The sequence below is a fragment of the Onychostruthus taczanowskii genome, unplaced genomic scaffold (assembly GCF_017590055.1).
Source record: "Onychostruthus taczanowskii isolate IOZ18803 unplaced genomic scaffold, ASM1759005v1 scaffold38, whole genome shotgun sequence".
Lineage (NCBI taxonomy): Eukaryota > Metazoa > Chordata > Aves > Passeriformes > Passeridae > Onychostruthus > Onychostruthus taczanowskii.
In genome coordinates, this window is record NW_024501237.1 from 3,187,593 (window position 1) to 3,211,462 (window position 23,870).

The window sequence follows — 23,870 nt, forward strand, 5'->3', positions numbered from 1 at the left end:
TGCTACTCTGTAAGCACAGATAAGCAGCAACTGAATGAAATACCAGCCAAAAAATAGTATTTGAAAATTTCTGTTAAGGAGCCATAAATGGGCATCCAAAATGTTAATGATGGCATCTGCACAATGAACACTGCTATCTCCTAACTCCTGAATGATCAGTGGTAATCTTCTTAAGTCATTTTTTTGTGTTACATGTTAGTTTCTGTTATCACCACATTCTGTTATTCCATATAAATAGCAATTATTATTCTGAACAGTGCACAGTATTTTCTGTTGCAGTCTAATTTTTACAAATGCCACATACTTCTCAAAGTGTTCACCTTGGAACAGAAAATGCTTTAGAGTTACTGTCTTGTCAGATGGCAGCATTTTCAATTCCTTTTGTGTGGGTTTTTTTTGTAAACTGCGTTGGCATCAATGTGTAAATTGTGGGGCTGTGGAAAAAAATATGAATGTGGCACTGATGTCTCCCACAGTGAAGCTGGTTAGCGTCTTTTTTAGCAGATTTATTTTAAAAAGAAAGGTCCAATTAAAAATTAAAAAAAATATTGGCCTATCATCTTTGCAGTTGTTGCCACAATTTGGTGTTGGGGAGGGAACTGCAGAGCTCTTCATAGTAATTATTCTAAATTTGGCAAGTTACGAGCATTAGAAAATTGCCTGAAGTGCAGCAGTTAGTTTTTGTTGGTGGAATATGCAGATTTAAGGAGAATACAATTAGCAAGGTGGTACCCTCAAAATTTTGAGATTGAAAAGAGGTGATCTTCCCCTGTCTGCCTGTTTCAAACAGAACATCCTATGTTGTTTTGTTTTCGTTGTGCCTACCTCAAGAAAAGCAAGATTTGACACGTCCTAATTTTAATGATGTCCGGAAGCAGCACATTTATCCAGAAAGAGCAAATCCTGCTCCTGTACAGCAAAGATGGTGTGGAGGTGCTGCTGGACAGGTGGAGCAAGTGCAGTTCAGTGTGCCAGGCATGGGAGCATGATTCCCACCAGCACCACCACTGTCCAGCACAATTCCAGCAGTTCTTATATGAACAGGCATTCTGGCACAATTACTCGTGTTTCCCACATCACAGTCCATAGATACTGCACAAAGAGGATTTTAGAAGAAGGCTCCTCTTTCAGGTGAACAAACATGAGAGATTAAGTTATTTGTGTTGCAGCACAACTGAAACATCCTAAGGCAAACAGTAACTCCTCCTGCAAAACCTTGCTGTTGAACTTAACAAAATACATTTTTTTGCTCCAAAAAAGAGTGTGATTTGCTCCAAAAAAGAGAGTGACACAGACATGTAATGAGAAGGAAAAAGAAAAATTGTTGTGATCTTGAGGCTAGATAGGAAGACAATAATTTGTTATCTAAATTTTTTTTTTAATTGCAAGCTACTATTTTGTACACTGTAGAAATGCTTTCAGTATTTTCTTATCGAGACATAGAAGTATTATAAGTTTTCTCTTATAGCCAAACTCAATTTCCTTATAGTTGTATGGAAATTTTCAGGAATTTAAATTATCTAAGGTTTACAACTGAATGAAGAAAACACTGGTTTTTAATCCACACTTTTGAACTATATTGCATCAATGCACACAGAAAAAAATAAATTCAGGTACACTTTCAGCCTGTGCATCTAAATAGATGCCTTTACTGTGAGATCTGATTTTTTCAAAAGAAATGCTTTATTGTTAATTCACAATATTATTTTCCCATGAAATTTTTATGCCTTTGCTTTAGAAAAATATGTCACTTAATCTGCAGTTCAGCTTTGTGTTGATTTCCAAATAAATAAGCAAGTATTTAGAAAGCAAAGGAGAGCTATCCTTCAGAGTATAAAGCTGCAAAGAGAAAAGGTGGTGGGTGAGCTTGAGGCAACTTGAGGCCTCAGTGATAAGTCTTCATTCAGAAGATACTAATTTTTGATCTATTTTCTTAAATCTTTGCTGTAACTCTGTGTGGCCATATTAATGATTTGATCTATTTTCTTAAATCTTTGCTCTATTTTCTTAAATGTTTGCTGTAACTGTGTGGCCATCTTAATGCTACCAAATGCCATATTGTTAGTGCCAGAGGCAAGCTAATAAATCCAGGTTAGATCCCCTTCTTCTGTCTTAAATCATACAGATGCTATTATGAGTAGTTGACACATTTTCCTTGATCCTGCTTGAGGCAATGGACGGTTGAACTGATTCAAATAGCTTTTAAGCAGACATTCCATCATTTTACAGAGCTTTGGTTTGGAATTCTTTACCAGCTGCCAGTCTGTCTAACATTTGCTTAATTTCAAGGGGGAAAACAGCGTCCTCTTTTTTTTCTTCTTCTTTAAGGGATTTTTTCCTTTTTTTTTTTTTTTTTTTTTCTGGAAAACTTCCAACTTCCATCAGAGTTATGTGATTAGTAACTTTTTGTACCATTTTTCAATTACATCAATAGTTACAATCTCTAACCAATTCATGTCACCTACTGTAGATTTTGATTCACATTAGGACTGCCCTGTAGTAACATTTGTTTCCTGCAGAATTGCTGAAGCTAATGCTGACTGGCAGCTAGAGAAAGCTGTTTCTTTGCTTTGATGTGTAGACCTCAGGTTTTTTCCAAGATGTTTTTTTTAAATCTCATACCATGATAGGTACAATTTCTCATCACCAGGTGTATCACAGATGCATCACACGTGTTGACTGCATAAAACATTACAGTGAAATGGAGGTGGATCAGCAGACTATAATCCAGTGTTTTTAAAGTCTAGGTAAGGGGAGAACCATTACTAGAGAGAAAATGTGTGCATCCATCTGACTAAAACATTATCTAACTACTTTCACTTAGCATGGTTTTGTTATTACTGTTATTACGACAAAAACAGTCTTGACTGCTCCATCATGTCAGTTTGTGTGTGTGTGTGTGTACATGTAAATGTATCTAAAGAGCAAATGAATGTATTTTATTTAAGGGTTTTGGCACTATGCAAACAACATAAGTCACAAAAAATACAGTAAATAAGCACAATTACCCATTCAGATTATTCATTACTCAAAACCAGTCCCTGAGGTCTGTGACATAAAGCCTGACCTTTTGGCTCTTGGTAAGAGCAGGGCTGCAAGAGGTCCAGTGCTATCCTGCAAATCAAGTCCAGTCAAGGAGCAGGACGTGGTGGCTCTGCCTGTTCCTTGCCTTTGGCTCTGGTTTTTGCAGTGATGACTCCAGTCGTGGGTGGTAGTCTGCTTGTGTGTTGTTTCTTACTGAGAGCCTTTCTGTCATCTTAGAAGCAATGTGTGCAGTGGGAGCTAATATGTTGTCCATGGATTTTCCTTCTCCCTTCTCCATCACCACTGACAGTGGTTCCCATCACGTTGGCCCTATTCTGGGAACTTCTTGTACCCCTTTTCCTTTATGGCTCATGTCTAGGCCATCTTACTACATCTTCCCTCTCAGTGTGTCCAAGTCCCCCATAATTCTGTGATCCCAAAGATCAGTTTTTCTTTGGCTTCACTAAATGCCTGGGAGATGGTTCACCTGCTCTGGACAGGGGTACAGGTTCTTTGAAGCAAGTTCTGTGTTTGGCCCTGCCTGTTTATCAAACACTTCACTCAACATGCACAGGTGATGATTTTAGAGCTTGGCTCTCTCACCCATTTAGCTTCTTTTGGCACAACTAACAACCTCTTCATTTCTGTACTCTCTGTTCTTCTCTGCAAAGCATTTACACACTCTGTATTCTCAAGTTCCTCAGAGACCTGCTCCTGTAGCAGTTCAGCTCCCAGTCACTGAGGTGTCTTGACTTGGACAGAAGTTTAAAATGTCAGAACACTTTATTTTCTAATGAAATATTCAGGCTACTCTTTGAGCAGCTGTAGTCTTAGATAACTTTACTGTTGTTGCAATTTCTCAGTTTTCTGTTGAGAAAAAATTATTTTTCATGGACAACACAAGATAAGCTACATACAACCTACAGGGGGTGTGTGTGGGAGGGGTTTTTCTACATAAATATTCATGTTAGTTTAAAAAATAAGAGGTATTCAGAAAAATGTTTCCAGACTGAAGCAGCCTTTTTCAGCTGAAAATAAAACAATTTAAAACACTGGTTTAGAATTCCTAAAGCATGTTTAAATTATTTTAATTCCTTTAAACACTTTGATTAGTAAACCTGCAATTTTTAAATGAATTATTAGCTTTTTTTTTTTTTTTTTTTGTTCAAATAAGATAGTTCAGGTAAATCCAAATTTAGTCTGTCTTTACTTTCCAAGATATGTAAAAAGACTGTTTGCATTTCTCTAAAATAAAATACTTTTTTAAATCTGAAATTGCTACTGCAACGAAGAACTGCTTTTTGCTTGACTATTTTTTTTGTGTTATCTGTCTTAATATTTGGAAAACTCCTCCACACTTATGATACTGATTAAAATAATAACTTAAAAGTATACTTTAAAAAAAAGAAATCTCTGTGCTGAAATGCTTTGAATGTTTGTGTTTTAAAAGCCTTTTCTTTCCAATGTGTTCTCAGCAAAACTCCATCATATTTCTCAGTATCAATGTACCCACAGCTGCATGTAACCCTCCTTCGTTTTTCCCCATGTAGTCATCAGGCTCTTAGCTCTGTGAATTAGTGTGATGTAGAGATGCTACTGATAATTTGCTTTTTTGTTGGCGCAGTCAGGCTTGTTGTGAACGTGGCTGAAAGAGCTACATAACACCCATCAGGTGCCTAAATGTTAGCACAAGAACACTAAAATATCAACACCTCAACAAATAAAAAGCTCAGTACAAAATGCCTGTAATATACTTTCTTTTTTAGGCGTTAGAGCCTGTTTCCCATTAGCCATTAGTATCAGTTTAGCAATGTTGCTGTCACTTTCTCAGTTGAGGAGAAACATCTGTCTACATCTGTGCATCATTTGTCAATGGAAAATGAGTCCCAGTGCATTCTTATAAAATCAAACAAATTGTTTTTGAGGGGCTGCTGGTTGGCTGGTATTGGAAAAATTAGGATCAATGAAGTTACTGGAGAGAGTAAAGTGCAAAGCAGATGAGTGGAAGAAGATTTTTGTCCTGCACAGAACTTTAAGCCAGCTGGGTTTCCTTCTCCACAGACTGAATAGGAAGGCAGATTACCATTCTTCCAAGCTGACATAGTGACCATTATCTGCATGTAAAAAAAAAAACTGGAGTGCAAGTCACTGGATTTCGAGTTTAAAAAATAAAAAAAAATGGTAACAAGTGTAGACACAAAGAGAAGAGTCTGTGTGTTGTTCTGTGGTGGTCATGGTTTTAAAACTGCACAATATCCTGAAGTTGTGTGAGAGTTTTTCCCTTTGCAGGCTGTTGGGCCTGCAGGAGTAGTGAGAAGAGAAGAAAAGATAGTGACTGTAAAGATGTTATGAAGGGAGTTGAATATCTCTGAGGACTCTCAGAGAACACAATCAGAAATGTCAGGAGGCTACATGGGGGTTTGCATTTTGTTTCCCTTAACTATTGGTGTTCAGATATTGATCAGTGGAATAAAGTTATTGAGCAGCTGGGAACACCCTGTCCAGAATTCATGAAGAAGCTGCAGCCAACAGTACGGAACTACGTTGAGAACAGACCCAAGTATGCTGGCCTCACTTTCCCCAAACTTTTTCCAGACTCTCTCTTCCCAGCGGACTCAGAACACAACAAACTCAAAGGTATGTCTGATGTGATTCACATGCAACATCTGCAGTGGAATTTTTCCAATTTTTCTTCTCTCTAGTTGCACTCCATTTAATGCACTTAGTTGCAGTCCAGTGACTGCATGGGTTTTGCTCAGCTGAGAGGCAGGCTTTGGAAATGGTTTTTGGAGATCCTGGTGCTTGGGCAGCCAAGGGAACATAATCACTGATGCACTGAGAATATTCTCATGGTGTTCCATGTGATGATCCTGTGCCTCAAGGAATTGAGGTGTTCCCTTACTCTTATTCTTGAATTTTTAACAAAACAGAACAATCGAAATTCCATTGGGAGACCTCAGTACTTGCACTGGGTTTTTTTAGTTGAAAAATACCAGTTCAGCCAAATGCCTGCCTCATAGTTCTACCTTTACTAGAAAATTCAAATATGTTATCAACATCAGCCAAAATGAAGCAGCCGAGGTTTAGTATCCACTGGGGTGGATTTCTTCTTGTGAAAAATCCTGTGGGTCACTTAAGATATGTGAAGTAGAAAATTAACTTACTTACAATGTGATTAGATATCCCCCTGTAGAAGAAAAAATGCCATGATTTTAATCATATATTGAAGTATTTTTTTCACTTGAATGGGGCATTGACCTTCAGTGGGAAAGAGTGATTATTGTGTGTTTAGTACGCAGCCCTGGAGCCCCTGCAGACCTGAGCTGTGTGCTGGCTCTGCACCACTCCAGTCCTTGGAGCCACTCACCACACTGGCACTTAATGGTTTTCAGTTGCTTGCAATTTGCATGTCATTACACAACCCTGAATTTTCTTGCAGTTAACAACTGCTTCATAGCCAAGCTGCTGTCCTGGCTCTGGAAATAAAGGGAGAGGTCTGGGCAGATGCTTTTGGATACACAGAATTTTATACTCCTACCACAACATAATTGAATAATGGAATTTTCCTGCATTCACAGCTAATGAATAAAAATGACTGTCAAACAGTGCTGTTATCTTTTGCATACAGAAAGCACATACATTTGAGCATCCTGAATGCCAGTTTTGAAAATATAGCCACAAAACAAGAAACAGTGCATTCAGGATCTCCTACTTGTGAATCCCATGCCCTGCCTAAATATAATGTAATATTAATGGTTTAATTAGATACTCATCCATATATGATGAGATACCTAATAATATCTTTGCAACTTTTTTCCTTTCATTGTCTTCTTCACTTACGCAGCAAATAATTTTGACCATCCAAGAGCTTAGAACACTACATAGTTAATAATAATAATAACAGAAATATATGTTGTTATATTTTTTCGTGTGGGTTAAGATGGTATTATATTTTTTACAAACTCCAACTAGGAAAAATCCATTTGGGTAACATAAAGCTGAGTTTGTGCCTTTGTTGTGGCATTGTTTGTCTGATAGGCAATGGACAATAGACAATGGAATATATTATCAGGTAAAATAAATCAATGCTGCAATGTAAAATTCAATGTTTATATATATATATATATATATATATATATATACATATGTATGTATGTATATATAGTGCAGGATGATGTGCCCCACTGATTTAAATTTCATTATGCAGGACAAACAAGACTCAAGCAGTTTCAAACACTTCCATACCCCAAGGCTACAGATTTGAAATTATTGCTTCTAGATGCCTTAAGGGATGCCTTAAGATTAGCCTAATCTCTATGCCTCATTAAAACGTTTAATGCCTCACAGCAGGTTAGGAGAGAAACTTTAAAACATCCAGAGAAGTGGGGATGTTTTTCTGAGCCAGTCTGAGAGTGCCTGTAAGTTTCAGGCTTTGATTTAGTAATGTCATGATTTTAGATGTCTTTATGTGAACTTTTGTATTCTGATCCTGGTAATAATCACAGATACATCAAGCATGTTTTTCTTAGGGATATTATTCATCCCTCTTTGTGGAATCTGCACATATGTAAAATGTCACTAAATCTTGTTAGGGAGCTTATGGTGTCAGCCCTGAGTTTGGCACCTTTCTAATGAATCAGGCCTGAAATGATTACTGAAGAGCTCTTGCTATGAGGAGGCAAGGGAGCAGAAGTGCACACACAACCAATCTCTCAAAGGGTTGTGCCATTGCTCTTTTTCTACCCCTACCAAGCCTCTTCCAGAGGCTGTTTTGTACTAACGCTGTGTTTCTCTGCTTCCCTTGTTCCAGCCAGCCAAGCCAGGGACCTCTTATCAAAGATGCTGGTCATTGATCCTGCCAAGAGGATATCAGTAGATGAAGCCTTACAGCATCCATACATTAATGTCTGGTACGACCCAGCAGAGGTGGAGGCGGTAAGTGAGGCAGCGCTCCCCGCTTCAGAATGCCAAGCACAAATGGGATTCAGGATTCCTGCTGCTTTACAGCAGCACGATAATGAGCATGCTGGAAAGAAACAATGCTGGGACTGTGTGGTCTGGGGATTGATGTGAAATGAGAGCTGTAGGGACAGGATATCTCTTTTTATTACATTAACTGATAATAGATGGGAGGAACAAAACCACTTCAAGCATATGAAGCCATTTTCTGCTTTCTTCTAGAAAGGATTTTGAATCCACTAGCTCACCTTTTTAGCTATAGAACTCAATCTGGCAAAAGATACTATCTTCTTTCCAAACCTTCCTCTGTGGAAGACAGCAAACATCACTTTTTATGTCCGTGTTCAAGGATATATGTAGAGAGGAGGAGAGTTAAGCAAAAAAATAGTTAGGATTCTGAAAAAAAAAATCCTGAAGTCAGAATTCAGAAAAATCCCAGCAGGACATAATTTTTTAGATAAAATGAAGGAGGGGCTCAGGTGTTTTCCTGGGCTATTGCTCAATGTACACTATCATGTACACTGTGTGCAAACAGAAATGGATTTTTTCTTATAATCCTGTCATGCTCTAGACGCCTCTCTGTAAGCCTTGGTGAGGCTGCTGTTAACAGGGATAAGTGCAATCTGTCAGCACTTCAGTGACATAGGTATGATGAGTACAGGTATAAATTCAGAGAGGTGCTCTGTAATACTCTCTATGAAAACAGGTTCAGAAATCTGATTTTGCCACCACAGGAAATGAAGACCTTGTAAAATTAAATCACTGCTGTTTAGTGATATGCTCCAATTCAGTCTGTGTTCTTGAAAGTGCAGTAAACTTCAAAAATAAATTGAATATTAAAACCCCCATCAAATTTCCAGCACATGAGATTTTTTCAGAGGATGTTATTTAGGAGTACTTCATAGGGCTTCATTTTGCCACTCTCATTTTCAGAGAGGAAGTTAAACTGGAAGACTTTCTTTTCATAATGAACTGTTTATTAAATTATAAATATCCATCTGTTCATGCTGACACACCTTCAGTGGTTAGCTATAAGTCATTTACTAATTATTTTCTGGAGAAAAAAAAAATTATTTGTGAGGTATTGGAGGTTTTCTGTTCTCGCTCAGAAGGGTGTTTTCCAGCAAGTAATCCACTGAAATATCTGCCCTTAGTTGCAGAAGAGTTAGGATCAAATTCAGCAAATATTTCCTAATGCCATGGGCAATGGGGAAATGACTAATCTCATGTATTTTTGTTAGATCTTGCCAAATTTATAGCAGGCTTGGAATTTAGAAGACATCTAAAAACATCCAACAAATTAGCTGTTTGAGAGGTAGATACTTTTGCTTATTCACTTAATAATCTGACTCTGTAAATTTGACTACACTGAACAACACCACAGAAGTTATAACCACAGAAGGGTACAACTGAACAAAGAAAGTAGCATTTGAATGGCATTTCAAAGCCTAAAAATGGCCATGTGGCTCGTTAATGTTGAATTTGCAACATGGTGAGACTCCATGAGGCAACCCTGCTTTTTCACAGAGTGCCTTGCAAATGTGCAGCCAGGAAACTTGACAATAAAGCAATGGGAAAATTAGTGACAGAGTTGAGCTTGGTCACTTGCGTAATGCTTAACTTCCCACTATTTTTCCTGGTTTCCACACTGGGATTTAGAAGCCTGCAGAGTGTTGCATCTGCCCATGTTCATTGCACTCTTTTTCTTTGGTAATACTTGATAAGCAATTTTATGCAGAAGTCTTTCATCGTGTAGCTAAAGAGATGTTTGGGGATTTTTTTAAGTTCTCTTCCCATATTGTGATATGAGACAGGATTCCTCCCACTATCAGTAATCCTGTACAGTAGGGCTAACAGAAATCAGGATAGAGAGGTATTAAACAAGATGACATTTTCAGCCAATATAGTACTGGGGAGTGGGGAATTAGGTAACTTCTGCTGTCTAGTTAGAGTCCTCCTTCTCCTCAGTAAATTAATTCATCAAAAGCAGCCAGGCATCTGTTGTACAGTGTCCATTTCATTCGGGAGCATGAGAGGACAGGTAACTGAAAGCATTTAATGTGACAGGAATTTTGAAGTGAGCTGTTGCAGCATCGTTAAATGTCAGCATGTGCTGGAGTAGACAATGCAGAGCACTGAAGCCAGCTCAGGGAATAAGCAGAGAATTTGGTGTCAAAGTTTAACCTGGAGGTAACAACCCTCTGTGTCTGCTCAGATTTACAGCATTATCAGTGTGAGGGAAACAGATAAAACAGCCCTACCCAGTTAAAAAGCAGACTGGTGAGACAGTTGCAGTCCCTTTTTATAAGTCTATTATACGTTTATGGTCTTTCAGAGACTGTGTAGGGGCAATAAAACTATTATGTCTCGTTCTAATGGGCAAACACTGTGCACAAATGGGAAGTGCTGGGAATGCAATACCCTTTCTCCCACAATGTACCACAGCATTAAACTCTTCTGGGTGGCCCCAAATGCCAAGTGTGATTCTCTGACCCAGAGAGGAAGATGAGCTGTTATTAGATGTGAGACTTGCTATTCACCAGCCACAGGAGGTTACTCAAACACTGCTGTGGCTCTCCCACAGAACTTCTGCATGAAACAAACCACAGCCAAAGCCCTCAACAGCTCTGAAACAGCATCACACTCACAGCTAGAAACAGGCCTTGCACAGCTTTGGAGCTTACCTGTGGATTTGGATTTACAGGAAATTCTTATGTCCAACATAGGTAGCTTGCCAGGTTCTTTTAAGTACATGCAGCTTGCCACAGTATCTCTGATTAAAAAGTCACAGTGTTAGGTTCTCCAGACCATACACCATTGTTCTGAAATTATTTTGAATAGCATCACAGTTAAGATAATTTCTGTATTCAGCCAATGACAACTAAAATATGTGTTTTCAAAAAATAGGAGAATATGCAAAACATGAACAGGAGAACATGTATGGCTTGGGTTGTGTGGAATTCCCAGATGTTGAAATCTGTTGTCAATCTCCACACCTAATTTAAATGCAGGGAAACAAGAGTTCACAGGGCAAAAGTATTATTTACTAATACTGTGCAGGAAATCTACCATAAAATTGGAATAGGAACTTATAGAACTTACTTCTCTGTTTTATTCTTTAGTTCAAGACTCTCTTGGAAGTCTTTTTTTTTTTTCAGAAACTGTCTCAGATCCACTTCTAAACAAATATTATGTTTATTACTTTGATGTTAGGATATTTACCTATATAACAGCATTTGGACTATTATATGAATAAATGACACACACGATACCTATTCTCCCTCCAATTGCTCTGGTTCTATTTTCTGAAAAGAAGAGGTTTCCAATATGTCTTGCCTCTACATGCAGACTATCCTGTTTATTGTAGATAATCTCAGTATCTCCCTGATGACATATTAGCTTCTCTATTTTCCTGTCTGAAAATGCTGTGCTTGAGACTGTTTGCAATTACCCAGCTGCCTCTTTTTTTTTTTTTTTTTGAAGCTGCTCTACATTCTCACCCTTCATTGAGATGATTTGTGAATAAATCCCAAATCTAGCGTTTAACTTTTTATATCTGCTCTAATGTTTATGCCTGTGTGCAGGTCACTGGGTTTTATCCCCAAATGATCGAATTGTGAACAAAATTGATTCCTACACATTGCTTTAGCACAGTAAAGTTCTTCCTTTTGCTATTGGTATATTCAAAGAAACCATTCATGTCGTATTGGATTCCATTTTGGAATCTTTTGAATGTATGTGTGATGTCATATTGATTCCTACTTGGGAAAACTCGTTCCATTCCATGGGAACAAATCCAGTAGCAAAGTTTGCTATAGATTATTATGTGATGTTTCTGTAAATTGGTTTCAAAATTTGTCTTGAACTTTCCTGTACCTGCAGCTATTGTTTGTTATCTGGTTTGTGCCATCCATTAGAAGACAGATTTCTATGAAACAGAAAGATCAGATGTTAGAAATATTCCTTTCAAGCATTCCTCTATGTTTGACAATATTTTACAGCATTGATAGATTTTGTGGGGTTTTATTCACTGTAATTCATACAGCTTTCATTCCTGGTTTGATTTCCATAGGATTTATGTTTCACTGGAGTATTTCTGCATCTAAGACTATCCACAGGAGGCTGGGTTGTGAATTATCATTCATTTTTCTGTGCATGCCAATCTGTGTGTTACCTTCTATTAATGTGATGCTGTTTCCAGTGTTGCTAATGAAAAAAACTTGGTTTATGGTTCTCAGTTTGAGGTCCAGGACAGAAACTGCTGCTGTAGTGTCTTAGCCCTACGTAAACTATCTATGACCAGCTGTTAAATGCAATTTTTAAAACCAGTTTGTCAGAATTAAAAAAAAAAATCACCCACCTCTTCTTTTACCTGTGACTGCTAAACATCCATTATGATGGAGAAGCACTTTGGAGAGCTCAGTGACCTTGGCAAACACACTTCAAAGAAGGTGTCACCTTCACTAGATGGCATAAGCAAGGCTGTCAGGTTGTGCATCATTTCTGCTGTTCTTTTCTCTTGCTCAGCTCTGCATGTATAGATGTTGTATAGAAAGTCTTCAATGAGCTGCCACATTTTTTAGCACTCAGTTACAGGGCTTGGTTTTCTGCTCAGAGATTGATAGTGTGCATCTGTTGTCTCACAAAAGAAGTGTGCAGCTCTGCTTTGTGCACAAGCACAGATACTTCCTCTAGTCAACAACATCTATCCATTCATAGCTGATTGATTACGGAAGCTGAACACGGCTTCTACAAAAATCTTTGTTAATGTCAGTGAGGAGGAGTGGTTAGAGAAGAAAGAGGCATTTCTTTTCTTCTTTTTCTTTTTTTGAACCAAACTTAATCTTTTTCCAGCTTGCTTGTTGTATCTTCAAGCTGTTCAGTCATCTGTGTGTAGCCCAGTAATCTTGACTCCTGCTGCATGGCATCCTTATGGTCCAGCTGTTCAGAAATAGCTCAGTCTACAATTTCGTTGATACACATAATGTGTGGACTTTTCCAAAAGCCTCTGCATAAACTCCAAGGAACAAATAGGCCCAGAGTCACCTCTTCTTCTATATCCACAGCTGAGATCATCCCTAGCCCACTGGGGAATCCCTTGGCAATACAGGATGAAACCCCAAGCACTTTGTAGATAAAGAGATGCCAGACCTCTGGTGACAAGCACACTGGTGTACTTGGGCTTGCACTGCAAAAATAAATGTATGAATGATACCAGTAACACAATTTAGGTGGTTGCAAAGCACCAAGGAATTTTTGTATTCACTTGTTATGAGGATGTAAGCTATTTAACAAAAGGTTTAACCTCACACCATTAATTTTTGCATCCTCCAGTCCCTCTTTTATCTGCATTATCTTGCTAATTCCATCACTGCCTCACTGTGCTGCTCCACAGCTACTGCCCCCAACCCTGCCATTCTGGGAAGAGATGCAGACTCAGGGCTTGCTCTGCCAAGCTTTCTAAAAACAGCTCATCCCAAGGTCTCCACTGTGCTGGCATAGCTCTGCAGAGGCAGGGACAGAGATGGCAGGATTTGCTCGAGTGTGAGCTCCAGACCATTCCCTTTCCTTTCTAGCAGTGGCATACAAACCAACCTGTGTTGCTTTGGGAAAACAAGAATACATAGGTTTCAACGTATGTTTTGGGTTTTTTTCTCTAGTGAAAAGCCTAAAAGCCTCCCCTCTCTGAATATTAGAATTGTATTTAACAAATCCAGAAGTCTCCTGCTGTTTATCTGACAACATAAACCCCCCTTGTCTTTTGTGTATTTTGCTTTTGGGTTTGTTTTTTGATTGGTTTTGCTTATTTGTTTGTTTGGTTTCCTTTTTTATTTTCCAAATTTTTTTTTCAGAAAGAGACCCATGTGGATATTTTCTGTTGGGGTTTTTCTTGAAATTTTTATTATGTCCGATGAATGTTACATTTATTGGAAAATATTTTGAAAATCAACTTGTAAAATGGAAAAGCCAAGACACATTGAAACAACAGGGGGGTATTTTACTATCTACAAGAAAAATATAATTCATTTTTTGCTTCTGCATCCAAAAATAGATTCTATTCTTTGTTATTGTTGCCAATGCAACTGCTTGCAAATCAATCTGTTTTGGGGAGAAAATGGCTGCCTTAAACTGAAGCTAGATGCTGCCACCCATAGGATTGATCCACACCCTGCCTTGATTTGATGCTACTTGAACTCAGTACTTTTTCTGAGACTTACAGAATCGCAGAATCAACTAGGTTGGAAAAGATCTTGGAGATCATCAAGTCCAACCTGCAACACCACTTTATCAACTAAACCATGGCACTGAGTGCCACATCCAGTCCTTTTTTAAACACCTGAAAAAAGTAAACTATGCAACCCTCAGTTGGCATGTGCAGTATGAAGGGTTTATAAGAATGCCTATAACACTGCAGCTGCATCCACATGGAAAGCTAATGCTTATGAACTCAGTAATTTTTTAAGATGTTTGATTTAGGTAGCAAAGTCAATTTTAGGCAAAGCTTTGCACCAAGACTAAAATCAGGTGCCCAGGAGGACGTGGGTATGGCAGCTGCTCTGATTGTTCCATTGCTGAGACACTACTTTTTTATTATCTTTAAAAAACTCCCATCCTCCCTCTAATTTTAGAAACTGGTTTTTAAAAAAGCCACAAAACATACAAGTTAGTAGAAAAGCGGTGGTCAGCATGGAGGGGATTACAATATATTGATAACAGTGTGATAAGCTTTGTGATTCTCCTATGAATTAATGAGAATTGTGGGAAAATAAATTCTCAGAATAGTTTTGTATTCTCAGCTCATCTCTGTGCCTTGAATCAATGAAAAGGTGAGGACTCAGGGAATTTTGATGGGAAATCTTCACTTCTCCCAGTGTGAAGTGCTGGCCTGGGCTCTCAGCAGAGCTCCATTTCACTATGCTCTGCACAGGCTTTAGAGTGGTTACAGACCTGCCTCTGTGAAGAGCAGGGATTTATTCATGCTACTGCCTTGCTGAATATTTGTTACCCTTGGCTCCCTCATGCCTACCGAGAGCCGTGTCTCATAGCTGTGGGCTCTGCAACTCACAAGTAAAAAGTCTGCAATGTCAGCACTGGCAGAGCAGTAGAATGCTGTGCAGGTGCAGCTTCTGCCATCCTGCAGGGTGTGAAGGACAGTTTGGTTGCTCTCCCTTGTTTAACTCCATAAAAAAAAAATAGGATCTTGGTAATGAGTGAGGTTATTCTGGGCTCTCTCCCTGGAAAATGCCTTTGTTTTCAGAGTGTGTTAATCTAGGCAATGATTACTGCTGATTTTCTTGTTGCTTATTAGCCAATTACCTCAGCTTAAGATGTCGCTGAAATAAATTAGAAGAGAAATAAGCCAAAGATTCTGTGGTTGTGTGAATTGAGAGCAGGTGCATCTGATGACTTGTTCCTTTTGATTCTGCAATTTGTGTTTGGGAATAAAAGTAGTGAGGGAATGTATCCTCTTATTTCCGTCTGGGGGAGAAATACAAGTTTTTCTATGGAAAGAGTGTTTATACTTGGTAGAAGCAATTTCACCCCCACCTATGCTTTTTGTAGGCTTCTCCCTGAAGCTTTTAGAAAGCTACTTTCAGGACATTCTTGTGCAACTTGGTTTGCCTGTTCCCTTTGCACCTGGGAGAGAAGAGGTGGCTCAGTCACTGTGGTTCAAACACTTCCCTTGTTGCTCCTGTAAATCCCTACCCCCCCAATTTGCTTGGCTTGGCTGGCTTTCTCTGCTTTTCCCAGTAAGAAATGCATGCTCCAGGGCTGGCTGAGGAGCTGAGCAGGAGCCCAGCATGCTCAGCTGGACGAGTGGAGCTTACCTATCACACCCTACTGGTCAGTGGTAGGATCACCTGTACGCTTGTAGTATCCAGCTCTGACAGCACCGTCAGCAGGAGCACAGAATCCCCACGGAGGTTGTGCCAATCTTGGTGGCATCAGGACTGAGTGGAAATGAATGACAAGGGTGGTGGTGCTGAATAAGAGAACAGCTGCACTGGCCTGGGACTCAGACTCTTACAGGGCTGTGTCTTACCTTGCTGATATAACAAAACCTCAGGTACCCATGCTAGGCCTGGCACTCACTTTAATTCATGATTTGTTTCCTCAGCACTTCTCAGGTATGAGACTTACAGTCTATAACTTCACCTAATCCCCTTATTTCCAGCCCTGATATAAATGACACTCTGGGGAAACTTCCCTTTTTTTCAGTGGTCTTGTCCAGTTCAGCTGTCATGTAATTTTCCTGGTCCATATCATGTCACTGAGCTATTATTTTTCAGTTGTATTTGTAGTGTGCAAATGGCTTAAAGGAGTGATGGACTTAGAGTCCTGAGAGAAAATTTCTAAATTCTTAGTGATTCAAGAAAACAGTTTGGTAAACATGCATTTAATAGGAGGATGTTTTGAAGGGAACACAATGGCAATTGCCCAAGATGGAAGTCAGAGGAAATACATCTGAGCAAGAAAAGTGTTGTGGATCTTGTTTCCATGTTCATTAGGTACTCTTACCTCAGATGCTGGAGCTTCTTGGTAGAAGGAAAGATGGGAGAGTCTTCTGCCTTCCTTGGCTGCTGCATTTGGCAGCCACCATCAGGAGATGCAATGAACATATGGCTTAGTTGCCCAATGAAAGCAGGTGTTCAGGCTTCCTGAAACTCTATGTGCCTTTGTCTCAGTGAATGCCAGGATCTGCCATTTCTCTGACATTCTCATCAACTAAAATAAACACAATAAAAAAAACCCTTTCTGTTCAAAGTAAAGTTAGTTAAAAATACATATATTAGAAATTTGGTAATTTGGAATCTAGATTAGGAGCTGTTGCAGGGAGACTTAGTTAAAAGTCTTGGGAAGTCTGTATAGAAGCAAATGTCAAGAGCAACTTAAAAATTAATATGTTAATGTGACTACTAATTAATCAAGACTGGTATTTGTTTGGTATTCTGACAGTTCCTCTCCACTGCTACAAATAATTTGGGTGTGGAGTTTCTGAGCTCAGTACAAGCACAATGACATTGTTGACCTGGGTTTTATTTCAACTGCAGCTATGCCTCCTTTTTAAGAAAGGAAAACAGAGAAGTATGTTGATTTCTTCTACAAAAAGATTTGTCTTCCAGAAGTGTTAATTCCCTTAATATTCAAATGTGTTTCAGATGGTTTTGCATGTACAGGATGGATTGCAAAGAGAGAGGAGAAATTATCTTTAATTAAGTAATTAGTCCTGATTATTTACAGTATAATAGACAATTGACTAAACAGCTGTGTTTCTTTCCTGCAGCCTCCTCCTCAGATATATGATAAACAGCTGGATGAAAGGGAACATACAATCGAGGAATGGAAAGGTAATTGCAGTTTAGAATTACATGGGAAGGAGTTTTTGGAAAAATGGCAAAAACATAGCAAAAATATGGAAAATGTTATGAGGGCTATCATTATCTACATAGGTTAAAGTTAACACAGGAGGTGTGGATTCCAGTTCTTCACTGAAAACCAAGGGTATGCCTGGAGAGCAAAATACTGGTCTGCAGGGCAATGCATCAGGATTTTAGCCACAGTAAAAGGTGCTGTGATATTGTGCTGCCTCTCTTCTAGCTAGTGCAGCATTAAGCAATTCTCCTGCTCTGGCTGAATCCCATTTGTCCCCATTCAGCTCGGAGAGGAGAGGAGAGGAGAGGAGAGGAGAGGAGAGGAGAGGTCTTAGCTGAGCAGAGCTGGGAGACTTGGGAAGACAAGGCAAGACAGACTTGGGAAGCTCAGGGCTAGAGCAGGTTGTGGTAGTTGTTTTGTTCCTGATCACAGGCACTGGCCTCTGTCAGTAACTGTCAAAATTCTCTTTTCCAGAACTCATCTACAAAGAAGTAATGAATTCTGAAGAAAAGACTAAAAATGGCGTAGTAAAAGGACAGCCTTCTCCTTCAGGTACTCAGCCCCATTGAATAACCTTGGTGTGTGTTCTGTACTGGCAAAGAGAGAATGGAGATTGCTGAAGGGCTTAGGCTACACTTGCAGTTATGTAAGCCAATTAAGAAGTTTTTATGAGATCCAGTGCTTCTAATGGGTTGACCTTTATTAATTGTACTCCAGTGTCATGTTAATAGCATATTTAAAAATTGTCTTCTTGCTATTTGAGAGATAGTTGTGCTGGTATTGTCTGTGGTTACAGACTGTATTCCTCTGAGTGTGGAGGTTTCTCTCACACTAGTATTTTCATACTGCTTATGGGTGGATAACTTAACCAATACTTTGCTAGTTGAGACAAGCAAAATTGGTGATGTAATCTCTTGGACACACAACACTGCACACCTGACCCCCACCCCAGCCCCATGTAGGTGTCTGGTACCAATCTGGTAGTCTATCCTCTCTGAAGTCCAATCACATTAGAACAGCTGGCTGACAACCCTTGATGACACTTCAGTGAGAAGGGAAATTTGTCTTCAACCACGGGCTCTTAAAGTCCTGTCACAAAAAAATCACAACTACATTTTTTTCTGAGTAAAATTCACATCAGCAGTCTTTTCACAGAAATGCAAACTGTTACTGCCAGTACACAGAAATACATATTTGTAAAGGCACAGTTTCACTGGCAAACTTGAAGTGCCCAGATTTTGAGCAGAGTGTTCCAGAAGTATTTATTAGTAAAACTGCCTTTCCTCAAAGTATAACCGTTTAACTCAGTGTTCTCTGCATATTTTCAGAGAGTTTTTTTTTGCACTCTTATTTTTCACTTGCTGCTGAGCCAAGGTAATGTTAGAACAAGAATACATCACTAGTAATTGACAGAACAAGGGGAAACATGGCAATAATGGAGGGAGTTAATAAAGTGCTGGGTGGTGATGCTGGAGCACAAGCCCTGCACCTGGATTTTGGCATGGATGAAGTAATACACTGGAAACAGTCCACTGTGTTCTTGCCAAGTAGCAAAGAACACAACTTGCAGATTTAATTTATCTAACTATGGAGCCACCACTGAAAAGAAATCTGGGGCCCTAAAAATTATCTGATAAGTCCTCATCCTTAAATTTTTCTCCCTTGCAGAATTATGGCTGCAGGTTGATTTGTGATCAAGAAACACTGAAGTTGCTTGTTTCAGGAATTAACTACCCAGGAATTTATTTATCGATTTTATATTCTGGTTTTGCTGTGTGGAAGGTTTTTATTGTTTATGTAAAACATTTTCAGACATACAAAATTGTTATTTTTTTACCTAGCATTTATTCTGCTGTTTCCCTTTGACTGTTTCTTGAATGTTAGGCACCAAAAAGTTCAGAACATATTTAAAACTGCTCTCAGATGAGGCTGTTTCATAAAACAGTAGATTTCCTGTTTTTCTTCACTTTGTGTGCCTGACTTAAATTTTCAGCTGAATAAAATAATGGAAGAAAGAGGTAAACCACCAGTTTTGAGCATAAGGAAAATGAGAGAGACTCTACTCCTTGGTTGGTGTTCTTGGCAAGAATTCAGAAAGCTGAGATTTAATGCTCTATCAATAATCATGGCAAGCAAGCTGGAGCTTAGTTTCCATGATTACTTGATAAGAGTTTTGGGGGAGACTGCTGCAGCTGACAGCACCAGGGATAAGAATTGCTCATTGACAGAGCCACTTAGAGTGCCTGTGTATCAGGATGTCAATCTCTTTTCTGTGAAGGATTAGTTAGTACAACATATCAGCTTGGAAACTCACGTAGCTGCCCTTCATGCTTATGTTCAGTGAACAAAATCAACAGTGTCAAAAATTGTTCCCAGCAGAAGCTACTTCTGCCTGTCCAAAAAAAGTGTTACTGTTGTTATCAAACAGCAACATTTGGGAAAAAAAAAAAAAGTTTAATACAAAGATGTAGATTATTTAGAATTAAACTTAAGTTCTATCCATACCATCTAACCTCCTCTCACATTCTTCCCTAACCTACACTACCCAGCTGTAGTTTCACACATAACATTTTCAACTCTCTTGTCCTTTCTGGGTACAGAGTATAGTAAATAGCAGAGATCGTAGTGCAGCTTATTTTTAGCATTCCCTTTCTAGGTGAAAATGGATCTTTTATTCTTTGTTTCCTGCCTTTTACATGCTGTCTGAATTGCCATCACCCAGGAACTACTGGACACTTTACTAGTAGGATACCTCTTCTGTCATGTGCAGACTCTAAATCAAGCAGCTGATGGACTTGCCAACCACTGAGACAGACACTCGATACCAGGAGCTGCTACTTACACAATTTATGAGACACTGAACAGATCCCCCATACAGACACTGGGCTTTTTTGGAAACTGCAAAAGCTGCAGTTCTCCTTTCAGTTTTTTTACCCCCAAATCTGTATCACTTCATGGTTGAAGTCTCAGAGGCACCTCCATTGGTGCTATTTAATAGCACTTCCCAGGAGCCCTGTCAGGAAGGAATCCCTTCTTTACAGGCACACAAGCTGATGTGTGCTCTAAAAGAGAAGTTGCCAAGGCAATAGCAGAGCCAGGAGCTGATCCCAGGAGCTGTTTCTCACCTGCTCTAACTTTTAGCACTTTTCCTCAATCCTGCAGCCAGTGAGAAGCTTCCTTCCAAACAGCAGCTTCATAAATGGGGCTCTTTTTCTCTTTTGAGTGCACCTCTGTCATATCTGCACTGTCTCACCTGGCACACATCCCTCCAGGAGCAAACTTCTGTAGCACAGCAAATGGAGCATTCCTTCCTGACTGGGACAGCTTTGTTTGAGTGTTACTGCCCAAGTCCTGCTTTGTGCTGCTGAGCTCTTTAATTCTGTCCTTGAGGTTTAGTGTGGTTTCATCTGTTTTTGTGGATACTTTGTGAGTCTGGGTGCTTTGGGGCTGCAGCAGGAGCTGTCACATCTGTGTTGTGTCATGTGGAATTGTACTGAAAGCTAGGAATAGCCATAAAAATGCAATTTCCAGAAGCTCATGGGCTGCACTGACACTTGCTGAGAAGATCATAGCAGGGTTTATTGAATTCAGTGGTGCTGAATCAGACAGAGTGTAACAAAATCTTCAACCAAACAATTTCTGCAGCTATTTCTTCAGTTATTTTGCCTAGCTAAGTTGAGTGCATGTTCATCAAAAAAAAGTAGCACAGCAAAAATTTGGTCAAAAGTTGATTGAACCTACTGGAATTCTTTCCATCTTGTTCTTAGGACAGTATCCATGAATAAATGGCAGGTTTCTGCCCAGCATGGTAAACATAGAAAGATAATATATTGTTTAGTCGTTAATATTAATGAATTCAGTCATATTTTGACTACCCATAAATGCACCTGTCTTGACTGATTAGTATTTTCACAAAATGCCACATGATTAAATAACATGTAAACATGAAGCAACAGTATTGTACTGAATGATGCGGTACACAAAAATAACCCTTTGAAAAACCCATTTTCTGACAGAGAGGATGGATGATTGCTGTCTGCAGTCACCAGTCAGATTCATTAAGATTGCTCTTTTTGCAGCACTTAGAAAATTAACTATTTTATTTTCCAAATGTATCAGAAGAGTAAATTAATTTCATTGGTTCTTATGCCATAATGAACTACTAGAATGGCAGAAAGCAGTTCCCATCTGGAGCTCTAAATGTGAGCATATCTGTCTCTGTTTTGTGCATATTTACAGTGGATGTGTATAAAGGGAAGAAAAAGTTGAGGGATATAGAATAGTGGTTGGAGGTATGGTATGGTGGCTTGTTTTCTCAAATTAATGTTTTTATCTCAAACTAGAAAGTGGCACAAATCCTTTCCTTTTGCTCATAGCTGCATATACTTTGCCTAGGCTGTAGAGATAACTTTTAATCTCTGTATTAGGAATATAGGATTTGTGTAGTTTTACTGGATAATAGATGTTCATTTCTAGCCATTTGGTGGAAATAAATATCTGTAAAAGTTGGCTGAGCACACTTTTCAGAAAGAAGAACAAAATGGCATCTATCTTCAGAACAAAGACCTGTGTCCCCTGCTTGGCTGTAATTTCTAGCTATGCAAGATCATAAAAAATGACACATTTTATTATCATGAATATTTAATGGAAATTGATATATCCCTCTCAAACTGAAGACAGTGCTAATTTTTATATAAAGAGAGCAAAAAAACATCGCCTGGAAGTTCAGTGGAAAAAAGCCCAGCAATTAAACAGGTTTATGCTACTCTGTGAACTTTAGTTTGAGCTGAGGTTAATGAGCAGTAACAGTTAAGCAGTCATAGGTGCATGATAATTACATTCTTTACATGGCTCTGTATTTGTCATTCAGTTGTCTGTATTCAATTGTCTGATAATTTCTGATAATATTCAAGAATGTGATGAATGTTCAGTTGCATTAATGATAATCTCAGGAAAGTTCATTCTTCATTTCATAAAGTCAAAGTGATTTTTTGCATATTGTCTGGTACCAGCATAATTTTGGAGAGGTGAGGTAAACTTGGATGTACAAAAATACAGTCGCAGCTGAAATCCTGGGCTTAGTCCCCTAATCCTTAATGAAGGAAAGAAACCATTCTTCATTTCCACTGGGTGATTTGATCCCACCCACTTTATTAGACTGCCACTAAGAAAACTGGAATTTTATGAGAAGAACATGGAGGAATAGGTGAGGTCTGTTTTTGTTTTGGTCACACATTGTGTGATCCTGACATGCCCCTGACTGTTGGGTGTTTTTAAGCTCCAAACGGGCTAGAACGAAGTGGGGTGACAAACACTGTACGAGCTATAACTTTTCAAAGCAGACTGGTGAGGGACAGAATTTCCTAGTAAGATACTTAATATTATCCAATGTCTAAAGTTTGTATGGCCCATTTCCTGCTGAAGTTTGCCACTAGATAAAATGGTCTGCGTACCACCAGGTGAGCACCCTCTGCTCTTTAACACGTGGCACCTCCTGGGGTTTCAGGTTTAATCACGTTGGTGTTCATTTTCGTAGCACAGGTGCAGCAGTGAACAGCAGTGAGAGCCTCCCTCCATCCTCATCTGTCAACGACATCTCATCCATGTCCACGGATCAAACCCTGGCGTCTGACACGGACAGCAGCCTGGAAGCTTCTGCGGGACCCCTCGGTTGTTGCAGGTGACTAGCCGCCTGCCTGCGAAACCCAGCGTTCTTCAGAGGATGATGGAACCTAGGAGGAAAAAATGATGGGAGCTAAGAGATGAAAAGAAAGAGAAATAAAATACAGAGATTTAAGTGAAACAAACAAAGAAACAAACAAAAAAAAATCTTTTCAGCCTGCTTCTCCTACAGAGTTATGTAATGCAGCTAAGCTCAAGTGTGTATTTAACTTATAGTTGCTCTGCTTTGGTCTTCTTCCAGTGATGCTTACTGGGGGGCAAAAGGAAAAAAGGAACTGAAAAAATCCTTTTTTTGCCCCCCTCCCCACAAGATGTAAAATGAATGGCTGCAAAACCAGCAACCTGCAACTGTCTTTTTCACACTGGCATGACAAGGTGTGCAGTAGCCATGCTCCGCCATACGAGTGTGTGTCTGCCCTCACTGTCCGTTCTGCCGTCTGCCCAGTGAGGCAGGCAGGGATCTCCATGCATTTTTTCCTCACACACATACACACATGTGCCAACAGAATCCTGGCAGTGCATGCAGCTGTGTGTCTGCACATCTGCCCAGGCACTTAGTGTGCACTTCATGATAATAAATGGCCCATTCCAGGGGAACTGCTTAACTACACATGGGATTTTACAGTACATATTCTGTTTGCTCCTTGATGAGGTTACATATGAGGACTTGTGGAAGTGTAAATAACCACACAGAACTGTGGCTCCCTCAGACACTTGAAGATGTAGCACCAGATTTCTGCTGAGAGTTGTATATATATTTTGAAATAATAACCAGTTTTGTTGAAAGAAGAAGCCACAGAGCTTCAGAGAAAAAAATGCTAGTTTGCAAA

At 39.2% G+C, this 23,870-nt stretch overlaps 1 protein-coding gene across 3 annotated transcripts in view; it reads left to right on the forward strand.

Moving 5' to 3' along the window:
• The window catches only part of MAPK10 (mitogen-activated protein kinase 10), an 89,323-nt gene extending 66,281 nt beyond the window's left edge, over positions 1-23,042 (forward strand). Inside the window, exons 9-13 of one of the 3 annotated variants that reach the window (XM_041412093.1) lie at positions 5,479-5,661; positions 7,835-7,959; positions 17,270-17,333; positions 17,833-17,910; positions 22,900-23,042. In XM_041412093.1, coding sequence (XP_041268027.1) covers positions 5,479-5,661; positions 7,835-7,959; positions 17,270-17,333; positions 17,833-17,910; positions 22,900-23,042 — 593 coding nt within the window. The remainder of the gene's footprint in view (positions 1-5,478; positions 5,662-7,834; positions 7,960-17,269; positions 17,334-17,832; positions 17,911-22,899) is intronic. The other 2 variants (XM_041412094.1, XM_041412095.1) reach the window with 2 other exon arrangements.
• Positions 23,043-23,870: the final 828 nt, after the last annotated feature.